The sequence below is a fragment of the Pyrus communis genome, chromosome 13 (genome assembly GCF_963583255.1).
Source record: "Pyrus communis chromosome 13, drPyrComm1.1, whole genome shotgun sequence".
NCBI lineage: Eukaryota > Viridiplantae > Streptophyta > Magnoliopsida > Rosales > Rosaceae > Pyrus > Pyrus communis.
Window position 1 is genome coordinate 22,586,599 of NC_084815.1, and position 17,182 is coordinate 22,603,780.

General features: G+C 40.8%; 4 protein-coding genes and 3 long non-coding RNA genes across 9 annotated transcripts; 2 read left to right on the plus strand and 5 right to left on the minus strand.

Moving 5' to 3' along the window:
* Positions 1-824: 824 nt before the first annotated feature.
* On the minus strand, positions 825-1,857 carry LOC137713809 (uncharacterized). The gene is made up of 2 exons (XR_011065336.1): positions 1,720-1,857; positions 825-1,332 (listed from the first exon to the last, which is right to left on the minus strand). It is a non-coding gene; the product is annotated as an uncharacterized lncRNA (long non-coding RNA).
* A 396-nt stretch (positions 1,858-2,253) lies between these two features.
* On the minus strand, positions 2,254-4,084 carry LOC137711927 (serine/threonine protein phosphatase 2A 55 kDa regulatory subunit B alpha isoform-like). Of its 3 annotated transcripts, none has more exons than XR_011065167.1 (5): positions 3,728-4,084; positions 3,447-3,624; positions 3,178-3,297; positions 2,660-2,861; positions 2,254-2,543 (listed from the first exon to the last, which is right to left on the minus strand). XR_011065167.1 is itself a non-coding variant. In XM_068451082.1 (5 exons), exons 3-5 carry the CDS (start codon positions 3,214-3,216, stop codon positions 2,448-2,450), a joined length of 327 nt encoding a protein of 108 aa, XP_068307183.1. In that variant the 5' UTR covers positions 3,217-3,297; positions 3,447-3,554; positions 3,728-4,081; the 3' UTR covers positions 2,254-2,447. The 3 variants fall into 3 exon arrangements, 2 of the variants coding, with proteins under 2 accessions (XP_068307183.1, XP_068307182.1); XM_068451082.1 differs by having other exon boundaries at positions 2,670-2,861; positions 3,447-3,554; positions 3,728-4,081; XM_068451081.1 differs by having other exon boundaries at positions 2,670-2,861; positions 3,728-4,081.
* Positions 4,085-6,981: 2,897 nt separating this feature from the next.
* LOC137713603 (uncharacterized) lies at positions 6,982-7,975 on the plus strand. The gene is made up of 3 exons (XR_011065318.1): positions 6,982-7,162; positions 7,581-7,723; positions 7,885-7,975. It is a non-coding gene; the product is annotated as an uncharacterized lncRNA (long non-coding RNA).
* Positions 7,976-8,137: 162 nt separating this feature from the next.
* On the plus strand, positions 8,138-8,679 carry LOC137713604 (uncharacterized). Its single transcript, XR_011065319.1, has 3 exons — positions 8,138-8,207; positions 8,299-8,345; positions 8,548-8,679. It is a non-coding gene; the product is annotated as an uncharacterized lncRNA (long non-coding RNA).
* A 116-nt stretch (positions 8,680-8,795) lies between these two features.
* Positions 8,796-10,833, minus strand: LOC137713601 (mogroside IE synthase-like). The gene is made up of 2 exons (XM_068452924.1): positions 10,161-10,833; positions 8,796-9,568 (listed from the first exon to the last, which is right to left on the minus strand). The coding sequence occupies exons 1-2, from the start codon at positions 10,818-10,820 to the stop codon at positions 8,843-8,845; spliced, it is 1,386 nt and encodes a 461-aa protein (XP_068309025.1). The 5' UTR covers positions 10,821-10,833; the 3' UTR covers positions 8,796-8,842.
* A 535-nt stretch (positions 10,834-11,368) lies between these two features.
* Positions 11,369-12,773, minus strand: LOC137713726 (calmodulin-binding protein 60 A-like). Its single transcript, XM_068453069.1, has 2 exons — positions 12,321-12,773; positions 11,369-12,222 (listed from the first exon to the last, which is right to left on the minus strand). The coding sequence occupies exons 1-2, from the start codon at positions 12,450-12,452 to the stop codon at positions 11,611-11,613; spliced, it is 744 nt and encodes a 247-aa protein (XP_068309170.1). The 5' UTR covers positions 12,453-12,773; the 3' UTR covers positions 11,369-11,610.
* A 1,549-nt stretch (positions 12,774-14,322) lies between these two features.
* Positions 14,323-16,059, minus strand: LOC137713808 (anaphase-promoting complex subunit 8-like). Its single transcript, XM_068453166.1, has 3 exons — positions 15,846-16,059; positions 15,486-15,753; positions 14,323-14,909 (listed from the first exon to the last, which is right to left on the minus strand). Exons 1-3 carry the CDS (start codon positions 15,929-15,931, stop codon positions 14,625-14,627), a joined length of 639 nt encoding a protein of 212 aa, XP_068309267.1. The 5' UTR covers positions 15,932-16,059; the 3' UTR covers positions 14,323-14,624.
* Positions 16,060-17,182: the final 1,123 nt, after the last annotated feature.

Genomic DNA, 17,182 nt, shown 5'->3' on the forward strand with positions numbered 1-17,182 from the left:
CCGACCGGCCTTTGTGATACTTTGCTAGCCTTGATCTATTTTGTGACATGGTTGCTCGACCGGCCTTCATGATACTTTACTAACTTTGATCTATTTTGTGACATGGTTGCATAATTAGTTTTTTTATGGAAGAATCGAGAATTAAAACCTAAGATCTAACCCTATTGACATGTGTAAGGTGATCGGACAACAAAGACTAGAACTCGTTGGCACCAACTGCCACCACTAGTCGACCTACTGCCATGTCAAGAGACACAACGTCTTGTTGAGAGAACGACACATATAGAACTAGTTACAAACTTTTAAACAGAAACAAAGATCGATAAACAGCACTAAAGCGTACTCTATATACAACTTACTGTCGTTTTAGTCACCGAAAACTAGAGTTTCTTCAGTTCGTTTACATCCCCTGTTTACTTCGGTGTTGAAACTTTGGTAAACGTGCGTTGCAAGTTTCAATTGTTAGGTTTATTTTTAGTCTTTGGGTTTCCTCAAACAACATATTGAAGAGTGAAGAAAAGTATTGGAAGCAGCAGTCCTGAGTTTTTACATTGCATAAAAGCAGCCATAAGTAAAGGTCACTAGGGTTTTACCGTTTTTCCCGGATCTCAAGCAGACAAAGGCAATACCAGGTTGCTTAACAAGATGAAGTTGTGTCTGCTTCAGCACGACAAGAAGTCCGTAGTTCGCGCAATTGTAAAATGCATTTGGATTCAAAAACAGGGATATGGGGAAAAACTGCTCCGCAATTGCTTTGATAGTAAGAATCTTCTTTTAACCTCTTACGCTGCGAAGAAGAGCAAGCAACGCTTACCCCTTCATAAGAACGAGCAGTGCGAAATTATTTTAAATAAAAGATTGCTACAAATTGTACATCCTGAATTTCTAACCCATTACACCCATCTCAACATCTGATATTGTTTTGAATTCACCGTGAAACGATGCATCAGGAAACTAAGTTGATGCCAACGGCAAGAAAAAGGAATACCACCGGTCTCCATCTCGACTTCAATGGCCTGTGCATTTGTGTTTCCTTTGGCTACACGCATGCCATCCTTTTTCGATGTTCTTTCTCTTTCTTCGTTTCTATCTTGGTGCTGACTAACCAGCTGGATGTCTACCTTCAAGTGCTCCGAGCACCTTCATGTCCTCCAGGAAAGTCATATAAGAGTCATCTAAGCTCTTGCCTTTTGGTGCTGACGACGAGTTTGCTGACTCTGGTTTAACAGGAGGAGTTGCTGACTGGGTAGGTGCTGCTGTGGTTGGGAGTGAAGGTTTTGCTTTTGCTTTTGGGGCGGCCATCTCTCTCCTTACCCGAACAGATGCAGGAACCTAAATCCAGAACCAAGAAACAGGCTGGGGTCATGGAAGGAAATTGGCATCTTGCAATATTATAGAAACAAAATTATTAGATAACATGAAACAAGTGCTAACCCAATACCAATGTCTCATAAATCTACCGATTTTGTTGGCACTGACGAAGCTTGTCTATAAAATTTGATAGAAGTTTAAACTTACCACCTCTAATTATAACAACAATAAACCTCTAACCCACCACGGCCATCTCACCACTCCAATAATCTTCCTTTAAAAGGTTAAAATTTTAAAGCAGAAATTAGACACTACATTGCTTATCAAGTTAGGTGTTACTTGTAAAAACATGCAAAGCAATAGAGACTTGCGTTGCATCTTACTGACAGCGAAAGAGAATAAACTCACCATGGACGTAAGTTCTGGAGTGTGCTGAGCCAGAGGCCTCTTAACAACAGTAGATGCTGCAGATTTAACATATGAAGGCTTCTGATGGGCAGCCACTCGAGCAGCATAATCATCTTCTTGATAAGTAGGAGGGGGGCCCAGGTGGAAGTGGTGGTCTCATCATTGGGGGAGGTCCAGGGGGAGGACCGTATGGGGGCCTGGGGATCATTGGGACCATCATTCCCGGGGGACCTGGTCGAGTGGGAAGTCCAGGAGTGGACAATGGTGGCCGCATATCTGGTGGAGGTGGGGGTGGAGGAAAATGTGAGATACCTGGGGGCAATACATCAGGATGTAAATTTGGAATAAGGGTGGGTCCAGGAACTGGAGGTTGTTGTCTTGGAGGAGGAGGAGGAGGTGGTGGAACCTTGGTTCCAATAATTCTTATTCCTTTTAAAATATAAGATTATCTCTTAGATAATCTTATAAGATTATTCACTGTACAAGGGTTTAAAGCAGATTATCTCTTAGATGCTACATTTATAAGTTTAAAACTATCTACTTTATAAAACCCATGTTATTTCGGCAATTTATAGAAGCAACAAGGACAACCACATAAGGAAAAAAATACACGAAGGTGCATCTGCATGGTGGATGAACAGAGTGGCTTCTGAATATCCTAATTTTCTGGCAGGGGAAATTTTTAGCTAGACAGGATACTGATTTTGAAATAAAGCTATCCACAAACTTTACCTATTATTTGAGATGGAGTTAATATTAAAATCATGAGCGTGGGCATACACCTTTCGGCATCTTGTATGAGCAATGTCTTCAATGTCAGCAACCTAGTCACATAAACAAGTTATAAATAGTAAATTTGAACACTCTGCAAAACTGATTCTAACAAGTTACAACACAAGAGCTATGCCAACAGATAAAAACAAACTTTACTAAAACGCACGGGTATTAACCTTCGTATGCATGTCTTCAGAAGATGACATGTTTTTAGCCATCTTCTCTATCCATTCCTGACGACAGCCATTAGGAAAAGGTGGTTTATCTTCTCTGCCGATGAAACTCCTTTCCGCCAGAAGCAGATTATCCGAACATGCCAGCGGATAAGGGTTCATTTCTTTTACTTTCTTCCCCTTCGATTCCTTAACCTGTTCCCAGAAACAAGAAAACGAACAAGTCAAAAGTGGACAAGCAATATTAAAAGAGCTGTGATATTCCTCTAATTCGGTTGTGATAATTTCTTTTTGTTGGACGATAAAACACGTAAAGTGGCATTCTTTTCAACACAAACTGCTCTATCTTTGTTTCTTCACTGTTGTTTTGTCATGTATGATCACCTGGCACATTATTTTCTCTGATTTTTAGTTTTCTGATGCATCTTTTCCTTCAAGAACACAACTCCATTGGCTAGCAGAAAGTGTCCACCACTTTAAGTAAAATTGATTTAATTAGAAAAGTTCATACCTTCCACAGTTTTATCGTCTTGTCATTTGTTGAAAGCATGAACTGGGATCCACTAGATGTTGCACACCATCTTACTTTGTTGACCTTCTCTTCAATCTCCCCACTCTTTAAGTAGTCAAACTGAGTAAAACGTAATAGCACGATAACGTAATCATCCCCATTGCACAAATACAAGTGACAGAAGAAGACACATGCACCGGTATTACCCAATTTAGTATCCGCACGTATCATACATGGTACATCATTAAATACAAGATTTTAAAACATACCTCAGGTTCACGACTCTGAAACTCAGTCTTAAACTGAAATTCAGGATGCTGGGTGGACGTGAAATCCAACTGCTCCAATTCATGTCGAGAATGTTGCTGATTTAAAGTCTATGAAGCCAATTAACAATTAACGGTAAAAAGAAGGTAAACCCAATTTCATCCAACATTAGATGCCAGCCTAACAAGGAAGATAGCCCGAAGTGAATTCAAAAGTTTTCATATTTGAAAAATATCCATTTAAAATTTCCTGAACGATATAAAAGCGTGTTGGCAGTTCTCACATGTTTCCCATCCTTCCTCTCGAATATCAATCTCCAATGGCAAGGAAATCACCACTCCTGTCGAATCCAATTGCGAATGTCATATCACCTACATGAAAAAGCATCACTTCTGAGTTCATTTCTTTACTTCTCTATGTAATCAACGCAACAAAAATATATTTGAAACAAAATGAACCCAAGTTCTTCATCTGGTTCCGAAAAGAATGAATCTTTGGAAAATTAAAACCGAAATCTACATTCCCATTTAAACCAAGAAATCAACATACTAAAACCATATTTTAAAAGTAATTTATACATCTTCCCAGCTCAAAAGAAGCAACAAAGTAAAATTATCGCAATTGATCTCCATTTTCCCGAACTTTCTCAGTAACCAAACACAGCATATAAGCAAGCAGAAAAACTGAATATTTCAATCAAAAACACAACATACATACATACATACATACACATACATATATACAGAGAGAGAGAGAGAGAGAGAGTATAACCAGTGCCCCTATTTTTTTTGAAAAATGGGGATCCATCCCCTTAGGAGCAACTCCACCGTTGCAAGGGCTCTCTCAGACTATTTAATCCACTTAGTGAACAGTAACTGCTCTTAATAACAGTAACTGTCTTTTACATCTCTCCACCCTTACACTGAATAGTCCTAACAATAAACAATAAAATATTAGTATTTTATTTATTTATAATTAATATTATATTATTAATTTATCTCCGCATCCTCCTCATTCTTCCTTCTTCTCTGCAGATTTGGTTCTACTTCTTCTTCAATTCTTCTTCATTTCCTTCTTCCTTCTTTGTTTGTTTATCGGAAAACTTCTTCTTCAATTATGCATTTTTTGCATCTTCTCCAACAACCATCTTCGAGGAAGTCACTATGCCGGCTTCAGGAAAGCACGACACCGACTCCGAGAAAGCCCACGATGCCAAGTTAGTCTTTAAAGAAGACGGATCCAGATGCTCTAGTGGGTTTGGGTCCGGAGAGGATCATCTCCCCAGCTTCCAAGGACGACAGAGGTCGAGTAGTTGTAAGATTGAGGCCCAGAAATGCAGAGGAGATGATGGCCGACGTCGGCCAAACATCAACCTTGCGTCACGTTGCCTTTAGGCTCTCGGGCTGGCAACTCGGGCCTACTCGGGCTCCCTCGCCAGCACACGCTGGGCTTGCTTGCTCAGGCTCTCTGCCACTGTTCGCAGACCTGTCCCTCGGGCTCTAGCACACGCTGGAGATACTCTAAAGGCTTCCTATATAGATATATATATATATATATATATATATATATATATATATATATGCATAAATATATATATATATATGCATAAAATATCCTGAAGTTAGATCGTCTATGAGTACTGCGGTGTCGCCATTCTCCATTAGTCAAAACTGATCAGAGGTGAAAGAATAACAACAGTACTTTGGAGTGGTTGACGAGGATTTGAAGCTTTTGATTTATTTAAAGAGCTATGGTCAACCTTCACAAATATACTCCTCCCATGGCAATGACTTGGACTTTTAATCACATTTTGATAAGGAGAATAGTAAAGTGAGACTTTTTATGGATTTTCTATTATTTTATGCTTTTGGGATAATTTATGTGTCAACATTATAAAATATTGTAAAAAAAAAAAACATGAAATGGTGGAGAGTCCACGAAGAATTCCACTTTTGTGAGAGTCTCTTTAACATTCCTCTTACTTACATAAGATGAAAACTAAATTATTCTTCTTTTTTATACACTTGTGTTCATTAACACATGGATATCGAATTCATTCAAATTCCTTTCTTATGTATCTAGCAACAAAAGAACTAAAAACGAACAGATTAAGTGTGTGTTTCAACTTTAAATTCGTAATACAATACTCGAAAAAATCAAGAATCAGATCGAGTAGCTCGAGAGAACTAATTGATCTCATTTATATATTTTTTTTCTTGTGCGACGTGTATACATGGGGCTATTCATTTATTAGATGCGTTGGGTCTAGATAAACCTTAACAAGACAGGCACCATATGTTCACATACAAGCTCAATATATTTATTTCTTGACTTGCTTAGAAAACGACATTGTTGCCTCTCGGCCGTTGCCATATGCTCAACGTTAGACAACATGACATAGTATTGACTATTCACATTATAATACGAAGTTCATTTTTTCTATACGTTGGAAGCACTACGTTCGATATTATTAGTCTCACAATTAAGTATGGAAGTCTTGTGTGTAATGAGTCAATTTGTAACTCATTTAGGGGCTATTTGATGGGCTGAGATGGATTGTAAGCAATTATAATGGACTTGAATCCAGTCATTTGTTTGTTGCGTCAAAATATGAGCTAGACAGAACTAAAAATGATGGGTTATGAATTCACAATAGAGTGAGTTATCTAACATGTTCTTATACGTGAGTTATCTAACATGTTCTTATACATGAGTTACAAGTCTTGCCTTACATGTTCATGATAATACAATTGTATTCTTAAAACCCAATCTCATCCAACTCACCAAATGAACGCTTAAGATATGTGTAACTAACTAGGTACGGACCACAATGTACCCACCTACCTCAATTCTTCAAACCACCTCAATTCTCATTTCTCATCTTAGTTTCATCCTCGGAATGTAATTAGGATTAAGTTACTTGTAAGTAACAACTAACACTGCACTTACTGCTGTGCTAATTAAGCTTAAGTGGATTGGGAAGAGGCTTAACTAGCTAGAGGGTGCATGTCAATTTGAAGTAGCTACTTGGATGGTTCAGTGTTTGGTAGCAAATTGGTGGTCGGTGGAGATATGCATGCACATTGTATCATTACTGAAAACACAAAGCCAAGAACAAATATATCTACATATTATATATATATATATATATGTATATAGTCCTCCTTGGAGACATCACCATTCAATATAATGCCACGGTTGACATTCTTTGGACGTCTCCTCAATCTAGGCTTGGTCTATCTCTGCGTTTTAGATAAAAAAATCACCGCCTATTTATTAATGGGATCGGAACACATGGTGGTACATCACATATCATTATATAAATAAATAAAGAATTTATTTTTCAACTGTCTAGCCACTTATATAATAACTCGTAGGGTAACAGTCCGCATTCCGACACATTAAAAAATCTCTTGACAAAATTAGTGTTGCTGATGACTCGTGGGGTAATGCTATCATCACATTATAATTATGCATGATTAAATATTAGTCATTGGTTGGAGACACTAGTTTTACAATCTAGCGGTACATCTCTGGATTTGGTTACAGAAAGAAGAAGAAGAAGCAATGGCAATGAAAGCAGCTGCTTCCGCATGTAAAATTGGAGGGAGACAAAGAAACCCTTCTCTCTCATCAATTCCTCTCTCTCTCCAACAACTCAAAGTTCATCAGATTCATCATCCCCAAAGATTCATCTCAGCTCCTATTCACCAACATGGTTTGTTACCAAACTCGAGGACACGAAACAGACACTAAGCTGGATGGTGCTCCATATTATCTGTTTAGCGTCTTACTAGTTATGCTATTGATTTAAAGTTTGTGACCAGTTTTATTTGTGCGTATTTTTTTAACTTTTTTTTATCGTTGCCAATTAGTTTATGATGTATCCATTTCAGTGGTAACTAATTAATCATTATATATGCTCACATAAATACACAACCCTATGTCATTCTCATTTAATTCCTACTTTTTCGTCAAGATATGTGCGTATAAATTTTCATTATCTGTATTTGTTTGAGTTGTTTATGCATATGTGTCAGACTGTGATTCTTGCCGAACAATGTCTGAGGGTTATCGGGTTTAGTCTATTATTGTTGGTTGCTTTATATGATGCATATGTATGTATCTATCTGTAGGGTTTAAGTCTTCAACAAGGGCTATTAGCGGGGCAGCTGCAGACCCCATGACTCCAAATACAAAAAATGGTCAAGAACAAACACCTCAGAATTGGAAGATTAAAATGCTCCTTGATGGGGATTGCCCTTTATGCATGCGAGAGGTCTATCCGTACCTTCAAACGTCTATCTGGATATTCCTGTTGTTATTTTGCTGATTTTAATGTAATTAGCGTTTGTTTGATGAGTTTCGTGAGAGTGAAGCTACGGATTCTTTTTGTTCTTGATGGATTCGGGTGTATTGAAGTTTTCGTTACATTGGCAGGTGGACATGCTGCGAGAGAGAAATAAGCGTTATGGTACTATCAAGTTTGTTGACATAAGTTCAGATGATTACTCCCCGGAGGAGAATCAGGTGGGGCTCGGATGGGTATATGCCATAACTAAATACGAGCCTGTGAGACTCCTCTTTCAATTCTTATGTTACCTGCATCGATATTCATCAATTTCCATCTTGTAAACTGAATGGTCTACAAAGTTTGTCTTGTTTTATCTGGAGGACTAATGGGAAAGCACTTTATGCACAGATTGCAACAATAGCAGGTGCTGTATATGGCGTTTGGGCTAAATATCGTCTTCAAATCACAGGTATGCTAATTTGTTAACACTGCTGCCTCATATATATTATGAGTAATATGAACTTATGTTATATGATGCCGATATCCTGTTTTTGTTTTAGGCCGGCCACCTCTAGAAGAGGTTTTGGAGTTGCGAAAGAAGAACAAGGTAAGCACCATTTGATCGCATGGATTTCATTTCTACTACCGTTCAATGCCTCTAATTGAATCTGAATGGGACTTGAACCATTTGCTTATGTTAGACATCAAACAGGTCTGCTGACTGAATTTCATACAAAAATGCTTAAGACAGAGAAATATTTGAACAATTTGGTGCTAATAAGCATCTTGTTATCTGTTTTCTGATGCAGGGAGAAGTATGTAAAGATCCAAAAGATTGTAAACTCCCAGAGTAACTGGTACCAGTCCGGATTTTAAAGGTTCCATTGTCCTCCAAACTTTTGGCGTTATACGAGCCTATATCATATACCAAGGGTTTTTTTTCCTCTTTTAGCTAACATCTAAGACTCGTATGCTATATAAAGGTGAACAGATGTATAAATTTCACACTCGTACATTCTTTCATAGTTATATGTAAACAATGATGATGAATGTAAAATGTCGATACGCTGAGTTTCTACAATGCTTGAGTTTATTGTTGCTTAATTAGCCTTCTTTCGGCATTGAAAGCTTGGCTACAAATTCATTGATGTTGTCATCTGAGTTGCCCCCTACACTAACAGATCTCTTTGCAGCCTCTCTCCACTTCAAGGCATTCCTTTTGATCTCCCCACTTCTCTCTCCTCCCATGACTTCCCTCACACACATCTCTATCTCTTCCCTACTCACGATCCCCTCTTCATTTTTCTTAACTCTCACTCCAACCCCCCACAACTCCAAGAATTTGGCATTAGTCGGCTGGTCACTCCACTGCGGCATCACCACCATCGGTACGCCTAGGCTCAGCCCTTCCAATGTCGAATTCCATCCTCCATGCGTCACGAAACAACCCACCGATCGGTGTCCTAGAACCTCCAGTTGGTTGCACCATGGCACGACCAATCCAGCTTGACCTACTGACTCCAAAAACTCATCTGGCAATTTTTCTTCAGGATCTTTCACAACCCACAGGAAATTCAGACCACTTGCTTTCAATCCCCATGCAATTTCTTCAACCTGTTTAGCTGCAATCTCTGCCATGCTTCCAAATGAGACATAAATCACACTTTTAAGTGCTTTTTCCTCCAGCCATTTCATGCACTGGTCCGCTTTTGGCTCCCAGAGACTTGCTCCATAAGCTACGTCTCCTTCCATTTGTTGATCCAGGTAGGCCGATGGCACCATGAGCCCCACCATCACCAGGGGCCATAGACCCTGCATTTCATTCAACAGCTTTTCCACAAGTATATTAATTAATTAATTGAAATAAGAACAATTAATTAGAATTTTGCAATTGATTTACAAATTGGATAAGTAAAACACTGATGACATTGATCCTTGCCTCTTTTGTCAATCGAACCAAACTCAATTGAATTTTATATCCTCATCTAATAAGCAATAATACTCAACTTCTGTGATATGCAGGGAATTTCACAAACGCAACAAAACAATCAGATGCACTAAACCTTGGTTTATATACGGATTTATTGTTGGGCAGTGATCGAACTTCCCTATCATTTCCATGCTCTCCTCCCTCTGACTTTTGAACTGAATAAATCAAAGGGAAGAAGTGCAGAAGGGGAAAACGAAAGTTCTACAAAAACTTTGTCATCGTTACTATTTGTGCATATTTCTTCATAAATATTCAGTTTCCACCAGTCTGATTCTTCTTTATTTTGTTTTTCTAAATTCTAGTTCAATTTTAGCAGATAATACCAAAATCCCATGTCACTAATTTCACTACTTGAAAACAAAAAAAAAAAAAAAAAAACCTTTATTTTCAGCTAAATAATATCAAGATCTGGGAGAATATTAACTCAATTACCTCAGTTTCCAACTCTTGGAAAGAACTACAGAAGACCCAATCATTTTCCTCCAGCTTGCTAGTCTTCTCCAGGATCAGAGCAATATAAGGAGAGTGAGTCTCACTCTCAGGCTGTGAAAGAAGAAATGGCAGCTCAGAAGGAGCAAGTGGAGGAAGGCCAGGCATATTCACCAAACCCCGATCGTCATCAGTTTCTTGCAACGTAAGCAACGACAGACCGCGATTTACGACACACCAGAACATGGAGGAGACAGAGGCTGAGACGGTTAAAAATACAGCTCCGTAGATTTTAAACTCCTTGGCCACATCAAGTGCCCATGGAAACAGCGAATCATACACAATACAACTGACAGGTGGTGAGCCTGCTGAGGCATTGAGCTTCAGTATGAGCTCTGCTAGGGTTTTCGAGCCAACCGTTTTGAATGAGTCTAGGTAGGCTGCTAGGCTTGGTGCTTGGTTGAATCCGCTTTGATTGTAGCCGTCGGAGATGGGTTCGATTCGTACGGTGGGTGCATAGATGGATTTGATGGTGTAAGGGGTGGTGGCTAGGGTGGTTTTTAGGCCTTTGGAGGCTAAGCGTTTGGCAAATTGGAGGAGTGGGTTTATGTGGCCTTGAGCTGGATATGCGACCACAATTACTTGCCCTATTGGGTTCTCCATTTTTTGGGTTTGGTTTTGGTTTTGGTGGTCAATGGAGGAAATATTTATAGGTAAAGTTTGAGGTTTACTTTACCAAGTTTCCATGGAAAATGGTGGCTGAGAGTTGGAAAAACGGTTCCCCAGTTGAAATTATTGGGCATGTTAAGACTGTTAGTTGCTTCTGTTGTTTGCACTTTGCACTGTAGTCACTCTGATTCTTGACGTCACTTCGATCATTAGAACGTGGGTATTGTAATTATTTCGATTCCGGACATTCTATGTGTTCGTGGGATAAACAATAACGCAAGCTCCACGTTAATTTCCGTAATCAAATACATGAATATAATTAGGAATCAAATCAAATAGGAGAAGCTATGGTTGATCCCAATCCATTGTTTTTATTCCTTACACGAATCATGACTTCCCTCGCTCCAGGCAAGTAAAGATGAATGACAGATTATTTTGCACCGATTTGGGGTTGCTTCCACTTATGTAAGAAGCACTTCAGCGCTTCTATTAGAAGCACATTTCAGAATCTAGAAGCCCTTTTTTCTACGGAACACTGTTAATAAGCTAGGAAAAGGATACCTTTATTGAACAAACCTACATAGATACAAGCTAACAACTTGATTGAGAGTTTATTTCTCTGGCCACTCAGAACTAAGAAACTAGTAAAAAAAAACTACCAGATATATTTACATCTAACAAAACCTGCAAGAGATCTCACTCTACCTGCACACGTAAGTTACTATACGGGCAGCGCTAAACGGTATTTGCAACTGTAACCAAACAATCTTTTCACACGTGATTACTAGTATCTCTGAATATCTTGAACTCTTCGTTTCAAAGCCACGATCCTCCATATTGAGAACCACTGCAGCACACTGAATAGCTTTGTCCATCCCCTCAGAGCCTTATCAGATATGGCAACAGCTGAACTCGGCAAGAAGCGATCCACAGCGCTATGTAGATCTTGTGGTTCTGAACTCATGTTCTGGGACTGAAGATCAGCATCGGAAAACTGCAGATGATCCTCAACAAATAAAGCATGAGCCATGGGGTCGGTGTCAAAGATCAGGGAGTTGGTGACTTGACCTGGGAAACTCAGAGGCTGATCATATCTAAGACCGAAGCCGTCAATGTTGTGCAAGGCATAATCATCCAAGCCACTGGTGCTACCCACGGAATAGATGGATGAGATGATATCTGGAGAAGAGGCAGATGGCTGTGCATAATCAAATCCACCAATCTTTTGTGAAGCCAAAAACTTGCTTCCGTCAAGATCCTCTGCCCTTGGTGAGCTCGATGTGTGAAGAACATTAGTGAAGTTGGAAGATGCAGCTATAAGAGAGGCTTCATCTTCAAACAGGACTACTTCTTCCCAGTGGTCAAATGCAGAAATGACCAGGTGGTGGCCATCAGCCTAAAAACAATATTTGACCATATGATATTAGACATGACTTAAGAAAATACAACAGAAAAAAGATAAAAGCGAGTGGACTGAGGTGATAGGTAGCATGCCTTTTGTGTTTCAGACAGCTTACTAACAGAAACATATTCATGTTCCAACAGAAGTCCCATCGCTTGCCCTACAATGTTGAATACGGTTAAGAGAGCACAACCCTGACAATGGAAAGTGAAAGAACACTCCATCTTAGTATCAGTACTCTAGCAATAACCTTAGAGACAATTTACTTATAAATAAACCAAATAAGAAGCACTCAGATTCTCCCCGATGATCCCTGACAATAAAGGATTCTGTCCTTGCTTCTCTTATTCTAGTTCCATCGAAGTTATCTGAAACTCTTGCTCCTAGCCTGAACTTACGGCTCCTTGTCCAGCTTGAATTATCAGTAAAAGAAATCTCACCCACAGGTGCAACTCCGTCTTTAAGATTCAAAACTACCTCTCCTGTAAGAAGAGGTTTCTTTCCATCCCTCTCTCTTCTTTTCATGGGTGATATTTTTGTGTTCTTCTCTCCAAATTCGTTCCTTTAATGGAGGTATATTATATCATATTTATATTAATCTAGTAATTCTTCTAATTTGTCACTGTGCACACGCACAATTACTGTTTAGGCCTTACTTTGGGGTTTTTTTTTTTTTTTTTTTTTTTTTTGTTATTTTATATTTTCGGGACCCATGCGGAGGTCCACGTGATGACAGTAGTATAAATAGAGTAAGTGGCCCCATCAAAATTTGTAACTCTCAAAAAGCTTCCAACCAATTTCCGCGATAAAAAATTAAGCTTCCTGCCATAGACTCCTCCCTTCCGGAGTCCGTTGAGACGTCGACAGGTTCTTGGTTGGAAAATGTTGTTAATGACGCTCCGACCCATGCTCTGCCGAGGACCGTGAACCCTGAGTCGGAGATGCACCGCGAGCTCATTACCAATGAATCGCCGGAGCCGACCGACCAAGAATCGCCTGTGAAGGCGGGCGCAGTGGCCGTGAACCATGAGTCGGAGATGCACCGCGAGGCCATTACCAAAGAATCGCTGGAGTAGAAGCACCTCGGCCAAGAGTCGCCGGTGAAGGCGGGCGCAGTTGCCGTGAACCCTGAGTCGGAAATGCACCGCAAGGTCATTACCAAAGAATCGCCGGAGGAGAAGCACCTCGGCCAAGAGTCACCGGTGAAGGTGGGCGCAGTTGCCAAAGAATCGCCGGAGGAGAAGCACCTCGGCCAAGAGTCGCCGGTGAAGGCGGGCGCAGTTGCCGTGAACCCTGAGTCGAAGATGCACCGCAAGGTCATTACCAAAGAATCGCCGGAGGAGAAGCACCTCGGCCAAGAGTCACCGGTGAAGGTGGGCGCAGTTGCCAAAGAATCGCCGGAGGAGAAGCACCTCGGCCAAGAGTCGCCGGTGAAGGCGGGCGCAGTTGCAGTGAACCCTGAGTCGGAGATGCACCGCGAGGTCATTACCCAAGAATCACCAGTGAACGCGGGCGCCGTCGCCGTCAATATCCACGATCCGCACCCCGTGAGCCTGCCCGTGAAATTTCCGCATTCTCCTGGATTGTCCAAAATTTGATGCAAGCATCCAGGTTCTTGGTAGGACTGATCTCATTTGTGGAAAGCTGGGAAGCCTTTCCACAACTCACCACCGCAAAGGCATTCTTGCTCCCTAAACTGGTGGCGGTTAAAACCATCGTGGACCTCTTGCTTCTTGTGTTAGGGGTATAGGTGAGTAAAGTACTTCGTCTGTCTTCTCCTCAGGTATCCACCTTCTTGTCCATATAGGGTATCTAGGTGAAAGAAAAGAAAGTAAAAAGTACTTCGTCCCTTCTTGTATATCCAGCAGGTGTATCCTTCTTGTGTATACAAGAAGGGACGAAGTACTTTTTACCTTATTTTCTTTCACCTAGATACCCTATATGGACAAGAAGGTGGATACTTGAGGAGAAGACGGATGAAGTACTTTACTCACCTATACCCCTAACACAAGAAGCAAGAGGTACACGATGGTTTTAACCGCCACCAGTTTAGGGAGCAAGAATGCCTTTGCGGCGGCGAGTTGTGGAAAGGCTTCCCAGCTTTCCACAAATGCGATCAGTCCTGCCAAGAACCTGGATGCTTGCATCAAATTTTGGACAATCCAGGAGAATGCGGAAATTTCACGGGCGGGCTCACGGGGCGCTGGGTGCGGATCGTGGATATTGACGGCGACGGCGCCCGCGTTCACCGGTGATTCTTGGGTAATGACCTCGCGGTGCATCTCCGACTCAGGGTTCACGGCAACTGCGCCCGCCTTCACCGTGCTTCCTGAGTTCTTGATAAGCACTGGCGAGAAAGAAGTCCTTCATCCAATGGTTATTGAGCTTAAGGCTATTCAAGACATCAACTGTAGTGCACAACGACTGCAGCTCCGACCAGGCACTCCAGTGTCAAGGGTAGCTATTAACAGACTCCACAAGAACTGTAAGAGCAAGACTCTTGCTGCCTTTGTCTTTGAGCACAAGGCCATACAAGTAGAGTCCAGAAGGATCAATATGGGATTCTTGCGAAGGGTTGATAACTCCCTCTCGAGAGAAACCAGTTCACCATTCACAACATCGCTCTTTCCTAGGGGCCCCTCAAGTTCCATCATTTCTTCCTCTTTCCGCTTTTCTCCAGCCTTCATGAAGCAATAAAAACAAAGAAAAATATACAATTATAAAATCTGAATAAGTAGGTTCATAAAAATCAAGGATTTTTTAACAAAAGCCTGTTGACTAACAAGCTTGTTTTGCACAAAGCATTGTGTGGCTTTCAAGTGCCACGTCAGTCTTGTTCACGGGATGTTCTCGGCCTAGTTTTTCTTTGGCTTTATGGATACACTTCTCGGAGAGTGTTGTTTAGGTTATTGTGGATGTTGCACAGCTTATTTGAATTGGAGAAAACAAAATTTCTCGTTTCTCATTTGATTTAGTGAGCGAGTGAGCTTGGGTGTATTTGGGTCATAGGGTTCTCGAGTGATACACACTCGTCAGTGCTCTCTTAGAAGACTCCGTCCTCTCCGACTGGACATAGGCTTGCTAACGCCGAACCAGTATAATTGTTGGTGGTGTTCTTGGTTAGATTACCTATATACTACGTATTCTCAACAATTTCAAACTTGTGAAGATTCAAATTCATGGGCGATACACACCGAAAAATCAAAAGACTAAAACTTTGATTTCCAGAGAGTGAAAGAACAGAGAAAGTTACAAACCAGATAAAGAGCACGACTTCTTTCCGTTCTGATCACGAAGCACATGAGCAGCTCTTCTGTACTCCCTGCAGTCAAAATGCCGTCCACAATGTCATCTTCCTCCATCACCGGAGTGGACACATACGACACGCCGGCAGCCGACGTCGGGGTGATGTCGTTGGTGCGGAATCTGCGCCGGATGCTGGAGCTCCCGCGCTGGAATCTCGTGTTCGCACGCGTGAACTTAACCGGGTCTTGCTCGATGATGCCGACGAGCTGCTCTGCCGCCCTGCATAATTATTGAAACGACGACGCATCAATTGGATGTAAAAAATTGAAATTTGAAATGCGGATTTAGGGTTTTAGGGTTTTGGGAGGTACCATTTGGAAGCGGCGTAGAGGCAGCGATCGCTCAGCTGTCGAATCGCAGTTCGAAGCTCGATTCTGTACTTCTCTTTCGAACTCATCTAATCGACTGACTCGCTCACTCACTGACTCAGCCAATGCTGCAACAGTTTGCCGGGGGCATCTAACGTGCGCCGTGAATGACGGTCGCCGCTGACAGCTGCGCCACCCCGCGCTCTCTGTTTTCAGATTTTTCAAAAACAGGACTTTGGGTTCTGGGAGGGCTTTTTAGTATTTTAACTTGGATGGGCTGGGCTGGTATTTTTGTACCCGTTTCTGCGTAAGCCTGTTTTAAATTTACAACCGTTCATATGGATCTAGCGGTCTAAAACGGGTACCCACCTCGACCATTCGTCAAGAGAAATTCTTAGATACAACCAGCGGACCTTCCTTTGGGATTTATTAGATAAAAAGAAAACAATTGTGAATTTTGAACCACTGATTTCCCGCAATTAAACACGATTGATTTCATTCGATGTTTCCCAGCTTGTACATGCATTTGTTGGGCTGCAAGCCTGCAATTCATTTTTTAGGAAGAAAATATTCAACCCTTAAATTAAGACATGAAAGCAAAGCCCAACGGGAATTAACTAAACATAAAATTAATTACAATATTTATCCTTAAACGTATATTTGTTGGATATTCATGGTTGGCTTTTACAATATCTATAAAGTGAGCGTTGTGAACTATTTGCTTCGAAAAGATAACTTTTAATAGTTTTTCAAATATGTTATGTGACTCACTTTAACTGTTATGTCATACTTTTGTTAGTTTGATTGTTGACTAAAATATCCGGCTCAAGTACAATAAAACATTTTAAGAAAATGACCTTACTTTAGTCTAAAGTTGGGGAGGGGTAGCATTGGAATCGTAGAATTCAAAGCCAGATGGGTAAAACCGTCATTTCGACACTCAAGCGGGCCTAAGCGCTGGAGGCGGAAACGGGCCTGCAAAGAAGGCCTGCAAAATGCACAGTCCGTCCAAAGCACAAACCCAGCCCCCCAAACCAATGGCAATTCCGCCAAAAAACTAAAAAAATGCCCATTTGTTTGGCTGCTTTAAGAACATGTTTATGCTCATTTTCTTTTGTTTGGGTTATGCTCTTCTATCCTCCATGTGTCTCTGTTTTGTGGGGTTTTGGTTTCATTGCATCTTTCAATTTTTCTTTTTTTCCTCTGGTCTTCATGTGCCACTATTGTGAAATTCCGTTTCTAGATTTCGCTGTTATAATCTACGTATTTGTATTATTGAGATTTTATATTATTTTTCAAGAATTTATTTTAATTTGTTTGAATTTAGATTTTTTTATTAA